Genomic DNA, 18235 nt, shown 5'->3' with positions numbered 1-18235 from the left:
CCTAGGCTACCACTACACTAGCATAATATTAATTTAGATGCATAATGCAGTGTCTCACTGTAATTCATTAAGGAAATACATGTCTTTGTTAAATTTTATGTCATACTATCAAGCAGTGGTTGCAAAACAGCCCAGGGTGAAGTTTGCACCCCAGGTTTTACTGAGCGATACTGGGCTTTAATAAACTTTAGGAACATGGTATCTGCTCACATTGTGCTTTGCTTCAAGTCATTTCCTTGTTTATAAAAATATACACACACATTTCTGCAAAATAAATAGTTATAGCCCTGAAGCATCTACTGCCTGACTTTGGCTTTTTCCTGCATTCAGAATGCACTCAGCATTTGTACAATATTAAACAAAATGCCCCAAGTGCCCCCAGACTGCTGTTTCGGGAATGCTGTTTGCCAAAAGTGCATCCCCGCTCTTTGCTGATGCCACGTAATTAATTAAAAGAGGGGCAGCGCGAGGCCGAGCTCCTCAAACACGGACTTTGGAGCATCCCCATGAATATGGTCAACACAGTGGGGTCAGCAACAGGAGAGGGTGGGGGCGAAAGGTAATTTCTGCTGCCCTTTCTGCAGTCTTTGTCCATGTGGACATGGCTTCCTGCCAGGATTCCTTTTATGCCGTAAATACAGCAGGGGATACAAAATGCCGTTGTATTTACGTGTGCTTAAGGATGGATGCTGCACATATTTTTGAAGGCGAGTGGAGTTAAGTGGTGCAAAGTCTGTCGTTGTGGGGCTCCTTGGCTGAGTGGAGGTTGTCACTTGAAAGTTTTATAGGGCCAGATGGCTTCTCATGTTCAACTTGCACTAAAATCAACAAAAAAAATCAGAGAATAAGCTATTCTTATCATTTCCATGTAATTCTGTAAATTGCCAGAGCCGTGACAGTTTTTGTATTGATAATGGTTTGGAGATTTTTCTTTCTTTCCCCTTTCCTTTCAATTCTTGAAAATCCGCTTCCTCCCGACATTTCCAGCGCTTGCCAGGAGCCCTCCCGTGCTTGCCCCGAGGTCAGCGTGTTTTCCGACCTCTCATGTGCTCGTCCCACCTGCAAACCACACATGCCTGGTGTGCTGAGCTGGGCTGTGCCCCCCTGGCCCCTCCATCTCCATGTCCTATATCTGGCCATGCCCTTCTGGTGGTCTCCTGGTCCAATTCGGGATCCCTAAAGCCCTGGGAAGCCCGGCTGCTGGGGCAGGTGAAGGGCTGCCCGTCGCTGCAGAATGAACTCCAAGGTTGGCCAGAAACAACAAAACTGGGTCTTGCAACGGTGATGCTTAAAAAAAATAGTGTTTTTTCCCCAGGGCTCAACCAGCTGAAATGCTGTTTTTGTGGTTTTCAGAGATCCCCTTGGTCTTGTACCTCTTTGCCCTGATTTCTGTCACCTGGCTGTGGGGTGGACTGCACCTGGCTTACCGGCACCTCTGGATGTTGGTCTTCTTCATCATCTTCAACAGCCTGCAGGTAAGAGCTGGCGCCTTTTCCTTCGGTGCTTTCGCAGAGCTGGGGGTCGTCTCCCCTACTCATATATCGGGCATCTCAGCTTCAGCAGAAGCAAGAAATTTGTATTCTGTTTATTTCTGAAATAAATGCAAATTAAACCAAGGGATGCATTGTTTTCAAACAATAGCAGGACAATTACATAGACTTAATTTCATAGCTAATACACTGGGAAAGAAAGTCACTTGGTTTTGTATGTGATATATTACTGGGATAGTTATAGCAGTAAAACCGAAATATCTGCAGCCTTTGCAAAAACACTGTGTAATTCAATTTTCTGTATCTGTTAACTCTACTTAAAAGAAAAAAAATATATATATAACCACAATATTCATTTGTTGTTGTTATTGTTGTTGTTATTAGAGGTGACCCTCAAAGCTTAGGTTTTCTCATACAGTATACATTTTGTAAAGCAAAGCTCTTTTTGTTGAAAAAAAATCAAATACAGACCAGATGTTGACTATGAGTTTTAAAAAATGCAAATAGCCTTTTGCAGAATTTTACATGTGCAAGCGCTTCAGCTGGATTCAGTGCTGCATGGCACTGAATTCAATGCTATACTGCACATTATGGAACTGTTTGTTGAACAGAGGATAGCGTATCACAGATGACAAAATTATGTCTGGAAACAGGGAAATTATGAGGAAATAAAAATACATGTGTCCAAATCCATGGTGTGCAAATTCCTCTGCCGTTCTTACAAGAGAAATAGGTGTGTTACCGTGTTTGATTTACCTATATTAAAAATCTTTATACCTCATTAAATAAAAATTATTTAAAAATATATAATTTCACATAACAAATTTAACTTAGATTTATATTGAAAAGGTGGGAGTTTCCTTAAGGAGAAATCTAAACATTTCAAAAAATGTACATGTCAGAATGATTTTTTTTAAATGGAGGAAAAAAAATAAAGTAGCTTATTCTCTTTGCAATACATTTAATTATTCAGTATATATTGCAATATAACTATTCTGTATATATTGACTTACATTGATTCAAAAGAGTTACTGCTAGAATCTCATCTGGGTTTGTGTTACATTGATCTATCTCACAAAGAAATTTTTGAAAGGGGTAATTAATTATAATTGAGATTTTATGGCAGGGGTAAAACAGTTCCAGAACACTGCAATGTGCATGGATATAATTACTTTATTGCCAGGGCATATTTAGGGAAGAGGAATATGAGTACTTTGGGAAATGTATCATTTTTTGCCAGATTGTTGACGCTTCTGTGTAACTGCCAAAAGAGACTTTATATTAGTCTGCTTTATATAACCTGAAATTTCATTTTATTCAAGTAAAGTTCAAAGCTAAAGAATTATTATTATTTTAATTAATGTTGCCAGTTTCAAGACACAAATTCACGCAATAAGGTCAAGAAGTAAACCAGGATGTTGAAAACATCATAACATACGAGACCCACAAGGTCTGTGGGGATTTATTGTGTCAGTGGTTCAATATGATAGCAGGTGATATGAAAAACACAGATACAAATGTGTGCCTAGAATTGTGTTAAAGTCGTGACTAATGCTTGCAATGCACCACTCCAAAGTTAGGATTTTGTTTAGATACAGTTAAAAGTGAGATGAAATATTTTCTCAATTCATGTGAGGTTTTTCAGTTGCTTAAATTTGCTGCTCTTTATATAGTTTTATTTCTATTCATACACTCAAAAATCATCGAGTTTTAGGAGTTCGTTTTCTTTCTCTCTTTCTCTCTTTCTCTCTTTCTCTTTCCCTTCCTTCCTTCCTTCCTTCCTTCCTTCCTTCCTTCCTTCCTTCCTTCCTTCCTTCCTTCCTTCCTTCCTTCCTCTCCTTCCTCTCCTTCCTCTCCTTCCTCTCCTTCCTCTCCTTCCTCTCCTTCCTCTCCTTCTTCCTCTCCTTCCTCTCCTTCCTTCCTCTCTTTCCTTCCTTTCCTTCCTCTTCTTTGATAGCTGACTGGTCTCCCATGAGCATTGCTTGTCCCTACAAAAGGTATATAACAATAAGACAGGTATGTAGTACATAACTCCTGTGTGCTTCTGATGGAACTTTTCAATGGGTATTGTCATGTCAGAAATATTTCTACCGCAGTTCCACGCAACTGAATGAATTCATATTTCAATATGAATTGTGTATTGTTTCATATTTCAATATCAATTGTGTATTGTTTTGGTACTCAAGGACCCGACATAAATAACATTCAAGAGCTCTGTTTGTCCATGGGCTGCATGCTGCAGCAGCGTGGGGTCGTGCACAAAGATCAAATAACCTCTGTGGGCAGGTGCATTTCTAATTTTTCAGAGGCATGTCCCCAAAAGCGTCTCCACCCTCAACTGGACAGCTGGGAAATGTATATTCAGAAACTTCATTAGGAATCCTTGCGTTCCATCATTATCGCCGCTGTGCAACCCCGTGCATGGAGCAGAGCCCTAGTTTCAAACCCATGGTGATGCCACATTGTCCTGCCCATAATTCTTCTTTTAACTCTCTGCCAACTTGAGCAACAGCTTCACCAATGGTTATCATCCCTATTCTATCCTAATTGCATCAATATTGGTCTTCCACATCAAAAGGAGAAAGCTGTTATCTTTTGCTATTCCTAGCCCTAAAGAATCTGTAAAACCTCGAATATAAAATAAGTGTTCCTTTACTGAAAGGAGATGCGATAATTTCATAATAATATATGCTCTCTTCCTGCTTAATATTTTAAATTAAAAACATGGAGGTCTGTAGCACCAACTCAAACAGCTATGAAGAAATCAAGTTCAATTTTTAAAAACTTTTATTACCCTTTGCTGGAATTTTCAGACTTAATGACACAGTATTCACTAGCTTTTATTACTAGATGTTGGAAATTACTTTTTAAAGCCTAAAGTTAGCAAATATTTAAAAGGAAATATACCTTGTTAGGGTTGGTTACCCTCAGAACATTAAAAATACGGAGTAGCTCTTTCATGTTACTACAGGTTTTATGTTTGTTTCAATAGGTGTTTGTCTTCAGTGCTTTGTTAATATCCACAATAAAATAACTTTAAAAACATTTCCTGGAACACTCCACATTTTAAATAACCACCCCACATATATTGTTTAAAACTTAGCATTTATCTTACCAGGAAACAGACAAACTGATGGGTGATCCAGGTGAGGAGACATGCAGCATGAAAACAGGGAAGGAACAAGGTGAAGAGACTGTAAATTTCTTTAATCTATGCTTTTCATCAAGAAACCAGAAACCCCAAATTTTCTTACTTAGAGAAAATGTCAGTATGCAAACTGTGTAGAGGAAAATTATGTATTACAAATTCTGCATACTGGATAAACGAAGGTTTTGCTGTAAGCAGGTACAGCTGTATAAAGCCCTCTCTAGTGTCCTTTGAACCTTTAATCCCAGCCTGGCTCTTTGGGAATGGTAGAGGAAAACGTGACTTAACACTGGGTAATACATTTTCATAATGATTTTGGGAGGATCTAGCTGCCTTTTAGTGCATACTGTTGGCATCTCATTCACATGCGTTATGTTTTATCAGCTCTCAGGATTCATAATGATCCTTAAAACGAGGCCATTTTTCTGTGATAAAAGGCTGTTTTACCGTTTATTGGTGGGCATCACTGTTACATGACATGCCCTGTTTCAGCTGGAAAGCAATTCGGCATTCATTAAAAGCTTTTCCACAACAGGAAAGATATTATGAAATAGTTTATGAGAAACAGAGATCTGTTTCCCTGCTGCTCAGGAGCTATGGACCATGTAACGAAGCAGAACGTGACCCATTAAAATGCGTTGGGTATTTAAATGGATCCAGCTCAGGGGACTGGAAGGACATTGCATGTTATCTAATTTATTTCTTTAGCCTTGTGACATACATTTCCTAGGAAATACGCTTGATAGAAAAATCATCTACTAAGGACAGATTGCTTCCGAGCACTTCCCGCAGGAAACGGTTCCCATAAGAGATGAGTTTATAGTACGAGCTCTTCTAGTGCATGGAGGGGAAAGCAACCCTTTCCCAATAAATTCAGGAATAAACACACAACGTGCCACATGAGGGGACAATAGCTGGTTTACAAAGGAAAAAATAAATTTAGAAAAGCATGGAAGGAAAAGGATAAGAAGCAAGTCTGGGATATCTGATGTTTTGAGTTCCTTGGCATTGTGCTCCTGATTATCCTACCCATGTTGCAGAAACATACTCTGTGTTCTTATGTGAAACGCCTCAGCTCCTCATCTTTGCACTTGTAAAACTGAGAGAAACATTTACCTCTGTTCTATACATGTGATTGTCCAAGTGCACTTATTCACAAGGTATTTGCTGGGGTCGGGAGAGAAAGAATAAGCTGTTGTCTTACATGCTTGTCTCTAAAGTTTAGGATTTCACAAGCTGTTTTGCATACACCATAGACACCTAAAAGATCTCCGATTTTCATGCAATTGGAGGGTGTTTCTGGTTTGCATAGCTCGCGTCATGAGCGGTGTATTTGCCGTTCGATGGATCCAAAGTTCAGGGCGGTGGGTGGATCTCTTCCTATTGTTTGCAGAGGGGTTGGGTTGAGCCTTCAGACCTGTTCTCAGCCTCTTCCCCACAGCCAAATTTCTCAGTATAATAATCTTCACTATTCTTTGGCTGTATTTCCAGCAAACTGCACTGCTCACCTCAGTTCTCTCTCTTATAATTTAAGTTGGACCTACAGTGCAAAGAAGGTATTAGATACCCCTAAGCTACCCCTGTCCAGATTTCACCCATGAAGCTTCACCACGTCCTTGCCCCAGCAATAAATTAACTTTTTCAATAAGTCCTTTTGAATCAAAACCTTGCTTTTGTGAAATACTGAAATGTTACCCATCAATGGTAACAAACCTCCATTTTTCAGCAATTTTTAATCAGAAAAAAAGTTAATCAAGAGTGGGAGATATCTCATTGTTAACTACAGTATTTGTCGTTTTGGCTGATGCAGATAGGGGTGTTATAAAAGCTCTTCGCCCGCTCTGTGTTTGAGCACACCAGAATGACTCGTGCCTATATAATGGCCAACACTGTTACATGTAAAGTGCATCTTCCCAAGAAACACAGGAAAAAATATGGCAATAAGAGTTGACTGGTAGTTTTCCAAACTGGGCAAAATGGCTGATTTGCCTAATACGACAATTTTTAAAAGTCAACTTATTTGTAGTGGATTACAGTAGGAGAAGATTCAGGAGTCCAGGTACAAATGTTTGAAAAGCCTGCAATACCTTTAACAAGAAATATGTGCAAACAGAAAGTGAGCGAACAGGTGCACACCCAAACCTGGAGTAGATGTGATTTACCAGCTCCTTTAATTAAAATAGAAGAGGTAAACCAGAATGGAGGGCTAGCTCATGTAAGAAATGAGACAAAATGTCAGAGAAAACTAGTAGATATTGTGGGGGAAAAAAAAAAACAAAACATATATATATATATAGATATATATATAGATATATAAAGAGGAATATCCCTGTTATGGAAGAACAGAATTTAAATGTAGCAAGAGAAATAAATAAGCCATAGTTTTAGAAGAAAACAAGTACAGCATACTGAGAAAGCACGAAGAGAACAAATATAGTTTTGTAAGTGCATTATATTAGTGTAGTAAAGAAAATAAACAAAACTATATGGTTTATGAAGCTCATGCCAGCACCAGCTTTATGTGAAAGATATGTTTTTTTCTCCTAGAACATGCTATTTAAATGTCAGAGGACACTGAGAAAGCCACCACTATAAATAGGTTCCCTTCCTGTTTCTTGTGATATCTTCCTGAAGCATCTCCTGATGAGTCAGAGATGGAACAGATGATCCTGTACAGCAATTCCAATGATATAAGACATACAAAAACAAATAAAATCAAGTACTAGACAGACATAAGACGTAAGTAAATATGACGGGCTGCAAAAGGCTGCCTGGAGATTTTGCAAAATGTGTTTCTGCACAGCAGATAATTCCAGTAAAAGGAATTAGGTCATCATAGAATTGCCAGGATAAGGTGAACTATAAGGAGAATATCAAGAAAAGCACATAAGCTTGTTAAAGTAGAAACAGGACAAGCAATACCAAACCCTCTTCTGTCAGCTCAGTGCATAAATCAAACACAATTAAACACAGCCCAAAGGATTTATACACTACTCCAGAAACAAAAGAGAATACACATCCAAAACAGGCTTTGCATTTTGACATATGTGGAATAAAGTAGATTCCTATGTTGTTTCTGGGGGCTTGGATTCTCTTTCAGACATACTATATCTGGAAGGAAAGAAAACAACTGAGTATGGCTCACTTGTTTAATAAGTGAAAAACAAACCAGTATAAAATAAGTTGTTTTATCAGTATGTACTCTTTGTCCGTTTAATAAGTTTGAACACTTAGTGGAATTCTGGATTGTGGGAGTGAAAACATCAGCGAGGCCAAGCCTTCACAGCTTTTTCTTACATTAACTTTTAAATAAATTTCTTACGTTAATCTACATGCAGATAAACTGCAAATGCTTAATTTCCAGTGGGGGCAAAGAAGTTCTCTAAGTACAACTGATAACAGTTTTGCCAACCTAGGAAATAATTAATTAGAAATTTTCTAAATTAGGACAGAGTTAGCCTGAAAGAAACCGTTCAAAGGATTCTTTTCAGAAGTGCTCTCTTCTAAAGAAGTGTTGTTGTGAGCCCTAACAGGTTGTGTTAGGATTAAAGGGGAGGTGGTGTGCCAAAATAAACAATTACTTTTTGAAACAGTGACATAATATATAAATATATAGTTTGCTTTTGACTCAGAAGCATTTTAGAATAGAATAAGCAAAGGATCTTTGAAATAAAGCTGAGACACCTCTAGACATCAGCAAAATCTTTTTATGCCACAACATACACTCTGCTATATCTTATATGCTAGATATATTTTTACTCTGTCAGCTAGAAACAGCTAGCTAGACATCAGTTTTGTAATTAAAGATCAAATAGTTAAAGTAAGATAAAATCTAACTTGGATGTAATGAAGTTAGGCATACGAGTCCAAGACATTATCTGCTAATCCAGACAAAGGAAATGCAGTAAATCTCTTCGGCTCTTAGGGAGGTATTTGATACAGTGCCACATCAAAACTGAAGCGATAAAAGTAAAGGGAAAAAATAAAAAAAAATATAGTAATATTGCATCTTGATACTTATCTTCACTTGAATTTCATTGCGACTGTGGCAGAAAAAATGCTAATATAACTTTTTGATTAGACAAATTTAAGAGTTGTTGGTGATTTAGAGGACTGATGTATCCTATGCAATGAAAGGGAGGATTTGTAGACTGTGGAATGAGTTGACAGCAACTGTGTGAGACCTGGAAACACCAAGTGTAGAGTCCCTGGAGGTTTGTAAACTGAGATTGGCCATGGCACTTAGTGCCATGATCTGGTCAATGGACTGGAGTTGGACCAAGGGTTGGACTGGATGAGCTCTGAGGGCTTTTCCAACCCAGCTGATTCTGTGATTCTGTTATTATGAACTAAGATACTCATAGTGAAGCAATTTCTCCTATAAGTTGATAAATTTTAAATAACCGAGATGGGTGTATTGGTTTGTCGCAGGAGAAATGCAAATCACTGGTATAATACAGGCTTGAAAGAAGTAAATGTGATGCTAATTTTTTACCCAACAACAATAGAAATGCCTTGTAAAAGGTACCGGTGATGTATTATTTGGGATCCTGTGGACATTCTGAACCTGTAGGTCCAAGAGATGAATTCTGTATATGGTAGGAGTATAAAAAAATTATTAGTGGTCATCAGGGATTCCAAAATCTTATTTCAGAAGCCTGAGAGTATTTCTCTTGTCACTTTCAAAGTTAAATTCACTTTGACTACATCTATTAGCACAGTGCTCTGCCAGCTGTGATTTGTATGGGCAAAGAGTCAAACATCTAACCTGCTCAGAAACTCTGAGAGTGGCTGTGATCTCATACCCCTAAATTCTTTGAGATTTTCAGTATTTCCTTTTATTAACAAAAGGACCATAAGTTTAAGGAACACATTAACCAAACTGTCATAAATTCATTCCAAAGTCTGTTTGAAACTATTTAAACGTGATGTTGTCAGTGTTTTCTTTCCATACTGAATTTTTGTGATGGATTTTTTTGGCCAAGGGGGAACATGTCAACAGTTAAATGTGAGATCTGAATACAACCCCTTAGTAGCAGCTCTCTCAGGAAGATTTCTAATGCATGTGAGGACTGCAAATCATTTCTGTCTGGAAAAAGTTGAGCAACTGTGAAGCTGGAGCTAACCACAGTGGGAAGAAAATTGCTAAATTATGTTTTCTTTCTTTTGAGCAAAATGTCAAGTGTTGCTCTTTTGCCTTTGCCTTGACAAAGGTCAATTGGATTAAAAAAAAGCACCAAATCAGCTCGTACTGTCAGCGGATTATTTGTTTAAATCTTCAGATGTGTTGTCTTGCTGTTACAACAGAGTCATGGAAAGTTCTAGTGACAGAGATGTATTAGATCCTCAATTGCAAAACTAGGAACCAAGCTGGTTTTTATTTGTTCTTTGTGTGTCTTCTTAAAGCAGAGTGAGTAGAAGACTAAGTTTTGGGGTGTGGGGGGGTATCATCTTTTTTCTCTCTGTGTGTGAGTGTGTCTGTAAATAAAACACTGGTGACTTTCTAATGTTGTGATTGTGCTTTAAAAACACGTGCAACAGAGCAGTAGGCTGAAAATTGTATACCACACAGCCTAAAACATGCTCAGATATTCTGCATACCCAGCAGAGGATTTTGAAAGTTCAGTATTTCTTATGCCCCAGAACCCTCTAGGATTAATCTTTTTTGTTTCAGAAAAGAGAAAATTGGCATTTTAATGGGCAGAGTGATTCCTTTCTGAGTGGAGTGGAACCAGCAGCTCTTGCAGGACCTTTTTCTCATTCCTGACTTCTGAAAGATGGCAGAAAAGCAGTGATTCTCACCATGGAGACTTCTGCTTTCCTGCTAAGCTTTGCCATTTTCACACCAGCTTTTGTGCAACCACCTATGATTAGCTGAATAGGCCAACATATGTGACAGAAATGACTATGTGCCTATATGTCTATTCTGAATTATGCCATTTAATTTTGATCAGTAAATAAAAAAGGGGTAGTCACAGTCCCCACCTCTAGGCATCTAAATTAATACACCACTTTCCAAAGGCTGTTTTTGTGGTCAGCAAAATAGAAATTTGATTCCAGAGGATGCTTCACCAGATGTGTGAGGCTCCTGCTTTCACATTACTTTTAGTTAGTGTAACACATCAGTATTTAGGGTCTTTATACTCTAATATTTTGTTAAATAGAAATGTCTCTATGTTCTAAAAAAATCCCAGCAAAACCCAACACAATTAATAGTGATCTTAGGAACTGGTTACTTTCAGGTTGCCCCTTAATGGTGAGTGCTTTGTCCTTTCCTTATTACAGTATTACTTTGCTGATGAACATCTGCTAAATTCTTGAGAAATAATGTCAGGTTAGGAGCACCTGCTTTAGCCAGGCATGTACCTCATTTCCCCGAAAATAAGACCTAACCCAGAAAATAAGCCCTAGCATGACTTTTCAGGATTTTTGAGGATGCTCAAAATATAAGCCCTACTCCAAAAATAAGCCTTAGTTACAGTTCATTTTAAAAGTCAGTTTAAATAGTGTCCAGGCAGCTATACATGTAAAAAAGTAATGTTTTGCAGCAAAAATTAATATAAGACCCTGTCTTATTTTTGGGGAAACAGGTTATATACTTTCTTCTCAGTAAATGCTAATGCCTAACAATTATTTGGAAGTGGAAACCGTGATTATGTGTTAACCGTAGTGTTGTAGAGTTCATGAATGGACAAGGCTTTCATTGTGTTGAATATTGTATAAACAGAGAACAAAAAGATGTCCTGTGCCCTGATGTGTCTATAAACTGATGTGGGACAAGAAATGGACATGCAGGACACGCAGTACAAGCAGATGATTAGGTGACAAGCCAGCATTATAGGAGACAACAAGCTTTTGTAGCCAGAGACCTAAGAGTGGGTCACCAAGAAGGTGAGCAGGTTGAATATTTAACTGTTTGTCCATAAAAGTCATAACTGGCAGTGCACACTAAGGACCATCGCTGTGGAGCATCCTGAAACAAGCAGAGAAGCTTCCCCCCCCATGGCTGGAACCCAGTCCCATCCTTTAAACTCTACCAAGATTTAATCCCAAAGACAACCTTGTCCTTTTGCACATGTTTCTTTGACCCATTCTGCATAGGTTTTAAAAAAATTATATCTAGACATCACATATGTTGAGAACAGAAAGTCTGCTAGCACCCATTCCAATAATTCTTTGACCACCTCAGGACATTTTTTTTCCATTTTTCCCTAAGAAACAGGTAATCTCAGTAGGAGAAACAAGTCATCTGTGTCCACATTTCTGCAGGGATTTTGTTTTGCAAATAAGTACAGTGTGGGTATACTTCATATAGGCTACAGTAGCATAGGATGTAGGGAGGCCATGGAGTCTTGATGAGACTTTTGGAACACTTGAGGTTTTCTTAGGAATCAGTGTAGAAATAGTCTAAAAAGTAATTTATCTGAGATCTGTCCATATCTGCTGAATTTTACCTGAAGTTATTCTCTCAATCCCTTGAAAAAACACGTAACTACTCTGTTTTACCTTAGGACACATTTGAGAAGGTGTCTTTAGTGTAGCCCTCACAAGATTTTAGAAATATTTGAAGTAACAAAAGTTTTGATAGATTTCCCTCTCAGAATATCTATTTGTAGAAAAAAACACAGATCTTATCCTGTGTGTTTGGGAAAACTCATGGATATTTGAAAAATACGGAAAATAACAAATGTGAGAAATGCAGTATTTTCACTAAAGAAATATAAATTTTAATTTCGTATATTGTAGTGTTTCAAAGCACTCACGATTAGTCATTTTCTGCTGGTGAAAATTATCATGATGATATACATTGACGTAATTGTCTTGGTTCAGACAGGCAAATGACATAGAACAAGTTCTTCCAGGATGAAAGTAGTAGATGCCATTTATTGCCACAAGTGCATTTTTATACAGTTTTACCCATTCATGTGTCTCTTCACTATTGGTTACAAGTTACAGCAGTAACATCTCATTGGCTAATTTTGCTATCATCAGTGTTACTCTTCTACTCCCTTCTCTCTCACGGGTACATCCTTAGCATCTCCAGATACTCCTTTACTCCCATCTTTCTCACGGGTAGGCCTTCATATCTTCAAGGCTAATTTCGGTTTCCATGCCTTCTGTCAGGGAATCGACGGACCCACCGTAGTCCCCTACAATTCCCCCTTTTTGTATTTGTGCTAAAAAAATTGCCTTCATTGTCTGCTGCACATAATATATGAAAAACTGAGAATAAATTATTATTTTATAGTTCACCTGGCCTATAAGTGGTCATGTCTGCTCTGCAGCAGTGTCAATTACCAGCCCGTCAATCCTCAGAGTGCCCTTCTGAGATGGATATTATCATCTCCGTTTTATAGATGGCTGGAATAAAAGCCATGGGAAGACAAATTACTTGTATAGGCCCAGCTTACTTGCTAATAGGAAGCAGATTTAACAGCTCCTACACTTCAGGTTTGTGTTTAGTTTTATTAAACCATATTACTACCAATCTCTTAGTCTGTATTGACACAAGTACTGTATTTTTTTAATGGATTGTGTTTTCTAAATGGAAGCTAAATGCAGTGCTACTAGTTCATTAAATCCCTGTAACAGTAGAGAGTAGAAGGAGCTGTGGGATGAATGATTTTCAGTATAATCTAAATAAAGACCCTTCTCTTGCTGGGAACATCTCTTTTTGGTTTGCTTCAGATTGCCGCCCTCCTTTTCATGGGAAAAGAGCATTAGCAAAAGCTGTTTAATGACTTTGCTAACATGGCTTGGCTTAGTTTGTAAAAATGATTTGTAATAGCTAAAAATGCCAAGCAAGTACTGGAAGAAAATAATGTGGTACTTAACACTAAGTAACATCTAATTTCCCTGGAAATTCCTCCTTGCACAGCAACAATACAAACAGTGCAAAAACAAGAAATAAATAAATCCCAGGATTATAGTTGTAGCTTTCTGTCAAGAATGTGATTTCTGTGTGTGACCTGTATAGATTGAGCCATCCAGCATAGTCAAAGATTATTTTTATTGGCTTTGTTCACATAAAACCCAAGTTACACCGTATACTGCAGCTCTTCAAAACAGCGTTTAAGTAGGTGTTAAATGGTTCAGTCATTTTTTTAACAAGAAAAAAGGATCAGTCATCGTGCCAATAGACAAAGACTCTGTGTAAAGGATGGAAGAGTCTTGCAATTTGGGGTTGAGGTGTGTTTTGCGGGATATTTCATCCCACTGAGTAATCTCATCGCCCGCACTGCTGAGCCAGAAGATTAAGTAAATAATTGCTTAAGTTAATTAAATTAATCTCATAGGCCTATACCTTCCCTGCTGTCTTCATTGCTATTCCTTGCTGAACCCAGGAAGGCAAAAGGGCAAAAATAATCACAGAAAAAAAGCAGCGTGTAAGTTTGCTATATCCTCTCCTCCTGAATGCTGAAATGAGACTCAGTTCATGTCCTACGGGATACTTTAGTTAGAAAACTGGATAAGATATTTTATTCCAGTGACTTAACAAGAACCTTGGCTCGTGTTTCTGCTTGCGTTAAATATTATTTTGCATTAAAACTTCACTTTCACACATATGATTAAGGTTTACGGGTGCTTTGCTAAGTGCTTTGTTGCACGAAGTGTTAACATCCAGCAGGTTGCTCTATAATTATCACAACAGCTGTGCCACTTGCTAACATCTGCAAAGCATAAAGACATGTCTGTATCACATATTAACGGTTAATTTACCATTTAAAAACTATTCTTAGGTAGAATCTTGAAACAGATTCTGCCAATTATCTTAGAACTAATAGTAATTAACGATTACGCCTGCTTCAAGTCCCTTTGCCACAAATAAAAATTCCTTCCACAAGTGACATTTTTGTTTTACTGACCATTGCATGGTTATTTGACTGGCAACTTGTCTTCTTTTTTATGCTTATACTGGATTTTATTATAGCATTTCTTTGGTACTGAAGTTGAAGTGGTGTATCTGTGACACCCATATGTGACATGAAACCATAATCTAAGTTATTTTCTGTTGCTTTCAGCAAAGTTTGGAAAGCTTGCTACCACCAGTACTTTTTTTCATTTTCCTAATAGATTCCATTCCAAATTAACCTCCATTCATTCTATATCTTCAGTAAAGGCAGCACATAAGTATGACACAAAGTAGATGCTTTTCGTTGCCTTAATTCATATTGTTAAATATGATCTTCATTGTTTTTTTACATATTTAATTAGAGGGAAAAAATGTTATTATCCTTACCAAATATTTTACGTCTAGTAATGTAATTTTACATTTAATTTTACATGTATTAATTCATTACACATGAAGCTTAATCTGACACTGTCGTGTAGCTGCAAATAACTGAATATATGTGCTTTGGGTAGCTCTATATTTGAATTCAGAGGCACGTCCATGTGGATCAGAGCTATCTAAGGCCTACGATGGAAGTTCATCTCTATCTTAAAACTTGCCTTACTCACTGACCATGTTCAAAGAACAATTGTACCTGTGCCTAGTTTGTCTTTTTAAAATAACTTACATGGCATCTAGGTTGTTAGTTATACATACATAGTTATAGATAGTTATGGATAAACAGAATATGTATTTTTGGTACGCAAAAAACTATTTGTTGTGTGTTAGACAACGCAGAAACCACCTTAAAAGCAAAAAAGCAAACAAAAGCACAAAAAGCCATTCAAAATAACAATAAGAAAACAAAACTACAACAACAAAAAATACCAAAAAAAGCAGCAAAACAAAACTCACGGGCTGTTTGCAGATATGAAACACTCCTAACAAAGAGCATGGAGTGGCGGTGCGGCAGAGGGTTGGTATGTGAAGACGGGAGGCTACGGTTCTCCTGAGAGCACTTGGAGAAACTGGCTTGGCCAGTTTTTGGAGTGTCATTATATCACATTAAACTGAATTTTTCTGAGAAAGCCTGTGGCAATAACCACCATCCCGGTGGTGGTGGTGGAGACACTGTGCCTGACATAAGAACAGAGAAAGCAGAATAACGCTCAGGTTGTCACCATTTTGACTGTTGTCTCTGGAACAGAATGATGAACATCACCCATATGGACTTCTACATTCATTAAATTATATGAATTATTGTCATTATTAAGTATGTGAAATGGCACTGCCACACCAGGCTGTGAGATTTCTAAGTACTTGCCTATATAGATGGGTTTTGTAGGCGTTATGTTTGACTTTATGTTTTCTTCAAAATCCACCTGCCTGGCAAAGTTTCCCCATCTCACTTCAGGTTTTCCTTCCATTTCCCTCCAGAGATTGTTTTTATCTCTCACCAGCCTTTTTGTTACTCGCTCATCAGCCCGTCTTTTCTCTTAACTTCTGCAAGGAGCCAAAACTTGGTTACAAACACCTGAACATGCACAGGCTGGAGGTGGGAGCCTGATTATGTCCATGTTCCTGACCTGGTCTGACCCGTAGGTGCCTCCAGGTTGGTGGAGCTCAACCTCCATGTGCTGGTTGTGAGGAACAAGGTGAGACATCTACATCCCACCACTGACTGGAGGAGGGATAATGGCAGAAATGGGAGATGTTCCACAAAGGAAGAAAAGTCAAAAAGCGATAGAGTTTTAGAAATAATAATAATAATAATAATAATAATAATAATAATAATAATAATGAAGGACTTATTCTGGTTGTACCATCTTCTTGACCCAGCATGCAGCTCTGGAGTTGGCAGCTGTGTTTGCTTTACGTTGGATGGCTCTGTCAAACACTGGGTGCAGTTTTGCAATGAGAAAACACGATACTGCAGCGCCAGCAGTTATTGCCATACAAGGGTGCTGGGATGGAGTAGGTGGTGATCCAGAGCCCTGACACAAAGAGGGAGATCTCAAAGGGACACGTATTCCATGCTAAGTAATAGGAAAAACGAAGCTAAAATAAAACCAGAACAACAGCGCCTGTCATTTTTTCCTCTTAAGAAATGCTCCATGGGTAGAAGGAGTGGGTCATATGCAAATTCTTCTGTTTAGTGCTGCAAACATATCTTAGGTCACTTCTGGCATTAATCCATTAGAAAGAATTTCCAAGAGAGAAAGCAACTTCTTGTTTTCCAAGAACACGAAGAACCAACAGTTTGATGGGTGTTTCATGACTTAAACTATCTGTTGTCAACAATGAGTAGAGCTGCATTTCTGCAAAGTTCAATAAATACACCAAGGCTTGGAAATGAAATGTTCCAATTGCTTAGTTTTGAAATACATGTGTATATATATAAGTTGATTAGTATCCCAAGTGTTGTTCTTTTATCAGAATCGTAGAGTGGTCCCTGTTTAGAGTCAGACAATGGAATTGCCTAAATGTTCATTTCATTCCCTTTCTATTTCTGTAAATTTCACATTTTTCTTTTGTTCATAGCTTCGTAGTGGTGTTTTTATCAGAGTCTATTTAGAAAGTCCTGGTGTACATTTTTGTGCCAATGATTTTTCCATTAAAAAACCCCAAGAAGTTGTAACTCACAAATGCAAATCCTGGAAAGCTTTAGGGCTACCATTTCTAAAAAAAAAATGCTCTAAACAAAAGTTTCTCATATAAGGCTGACATAATATCCATATTTAATGCGAGTTTGGTTTTAATTTTACTTTGAGTAAGACTCCCAGTGAAATGAGATCTCATCAGCTTTTGAGGAGGTTTTTATTCATCCAGTTATTCCTCTCTTTGCACAGATGGGGGGCAAGGATGGAGGGAGAAAAAATAGCCAGGAAGTGAAGTATTTCAATGAGAGAGCAAAATATATTATTATACCTCCACCTACTCTTGTTCACCCACTTGTCAGATATGGAAGCATGACTAGTCCTTGTCCTTATTTTTGCCCACATTTCCCTTTTTTTGAGGAGCATCCCTACCAAAAGAGTGTTAACTTCCTGCTTTATAAATAAGGCTTGCTGTCTGCTGTCTCTGAAGCTGCAGAAAGGCGGTAAATATCTACAGTAATGTTCATTAAAATCAGCTGTCTCCTTACAGCGCTGTGTGGCTGCAGCTCTCTGCTCCAAAAGGCCTTCCCAATAGTCAGAGAATACTGGAGTTTTACAGACACCTTATTCCTACCCCTCTTGCCCTACAACATCCAGGCAGCAGGTATGGAAAACAATTATACCAGTAATCCACGACCCTTGGGTTCTCTCCAAGCCGGAGTTTCTCGAAGTTTAGTTGTGTTTATGGCTTTTGAGGATGCACCAGTCAGTTACACTTTTACTCTTCCACGGTACTGCAGCAAAATGCTGCTAAATAAACCTTCTATCCAATTTCTCAGTAACATGTCACAGAATAACAAGAAATAAAGAGATAACTAGGCATAAGAGAGATGATGACACTGAAAGAACCAGTTAAAGGGAATAAATGTTTTTTTATAGCAATAGCTCTTAGCCTTTAGCTCTTTGTTTTGAGATTTTCTGTAATTGCAAGTAAAAGTTCATCAACAAACACAAAGTTAGTTTCTCTTTTGACTCTTCCTGTCTGTCCACACCAACTTTCAATTCCCTATTTCTTTTAAATCTTTGTATTTGTCATTAATACACAGAAGAAGAAATTACTACCTTAACAAAAATGATAATAAAAATAATACCTTAATGTGCTGCAGGA

At 37.9% G+C, this 18235-nt stretch overlaps 1 protein-coding gene across 3 annotated transcripts in view; it reads left to right on the top strand.

Annotated features, from left to right (window-relative positions):
* Window positions 1-18235, top strand: part of ADGRV1 (adhesion G protein-coupled receptor V1) — a 275120-nt gene that overhangs the window by 232664 nt on the left and 24221 nt on the right. For all 3 annotated transcript variants that reach the window (XM_071801945.1, XM_071801944.1, XM_071801946.1), the window contains one exon: window positions 1354-1475. In XM_071801945.1, the coding sequence (XP_071658046.1) occupies window positions 1354-1475 (122 nt within the window). The remainder of the gene's footprint in view (window positions 1-1353; window positions 1476-18235) is intronic.

This window comes from Patagioenas fasciata, chromosome Z (assembly GCF_037038585.1).
Source record: "Patagioenas fasciata isolate bPatFas1 chromosome Z, bPatFas1.hap1, whole genome shotgun sequence".
Classification (NCBI taxonomy): Eukaryota; Metazoa; Chordata; class Aves; order Columbiformes; family Columbidae; genus Patagioenas; species Patagioenas fasciata.
The sequence above is the reverse complement of the archived record's forward strand: the minus strand, read 5'-3'. Positions and strand labels throughout refer to the sequence as shown.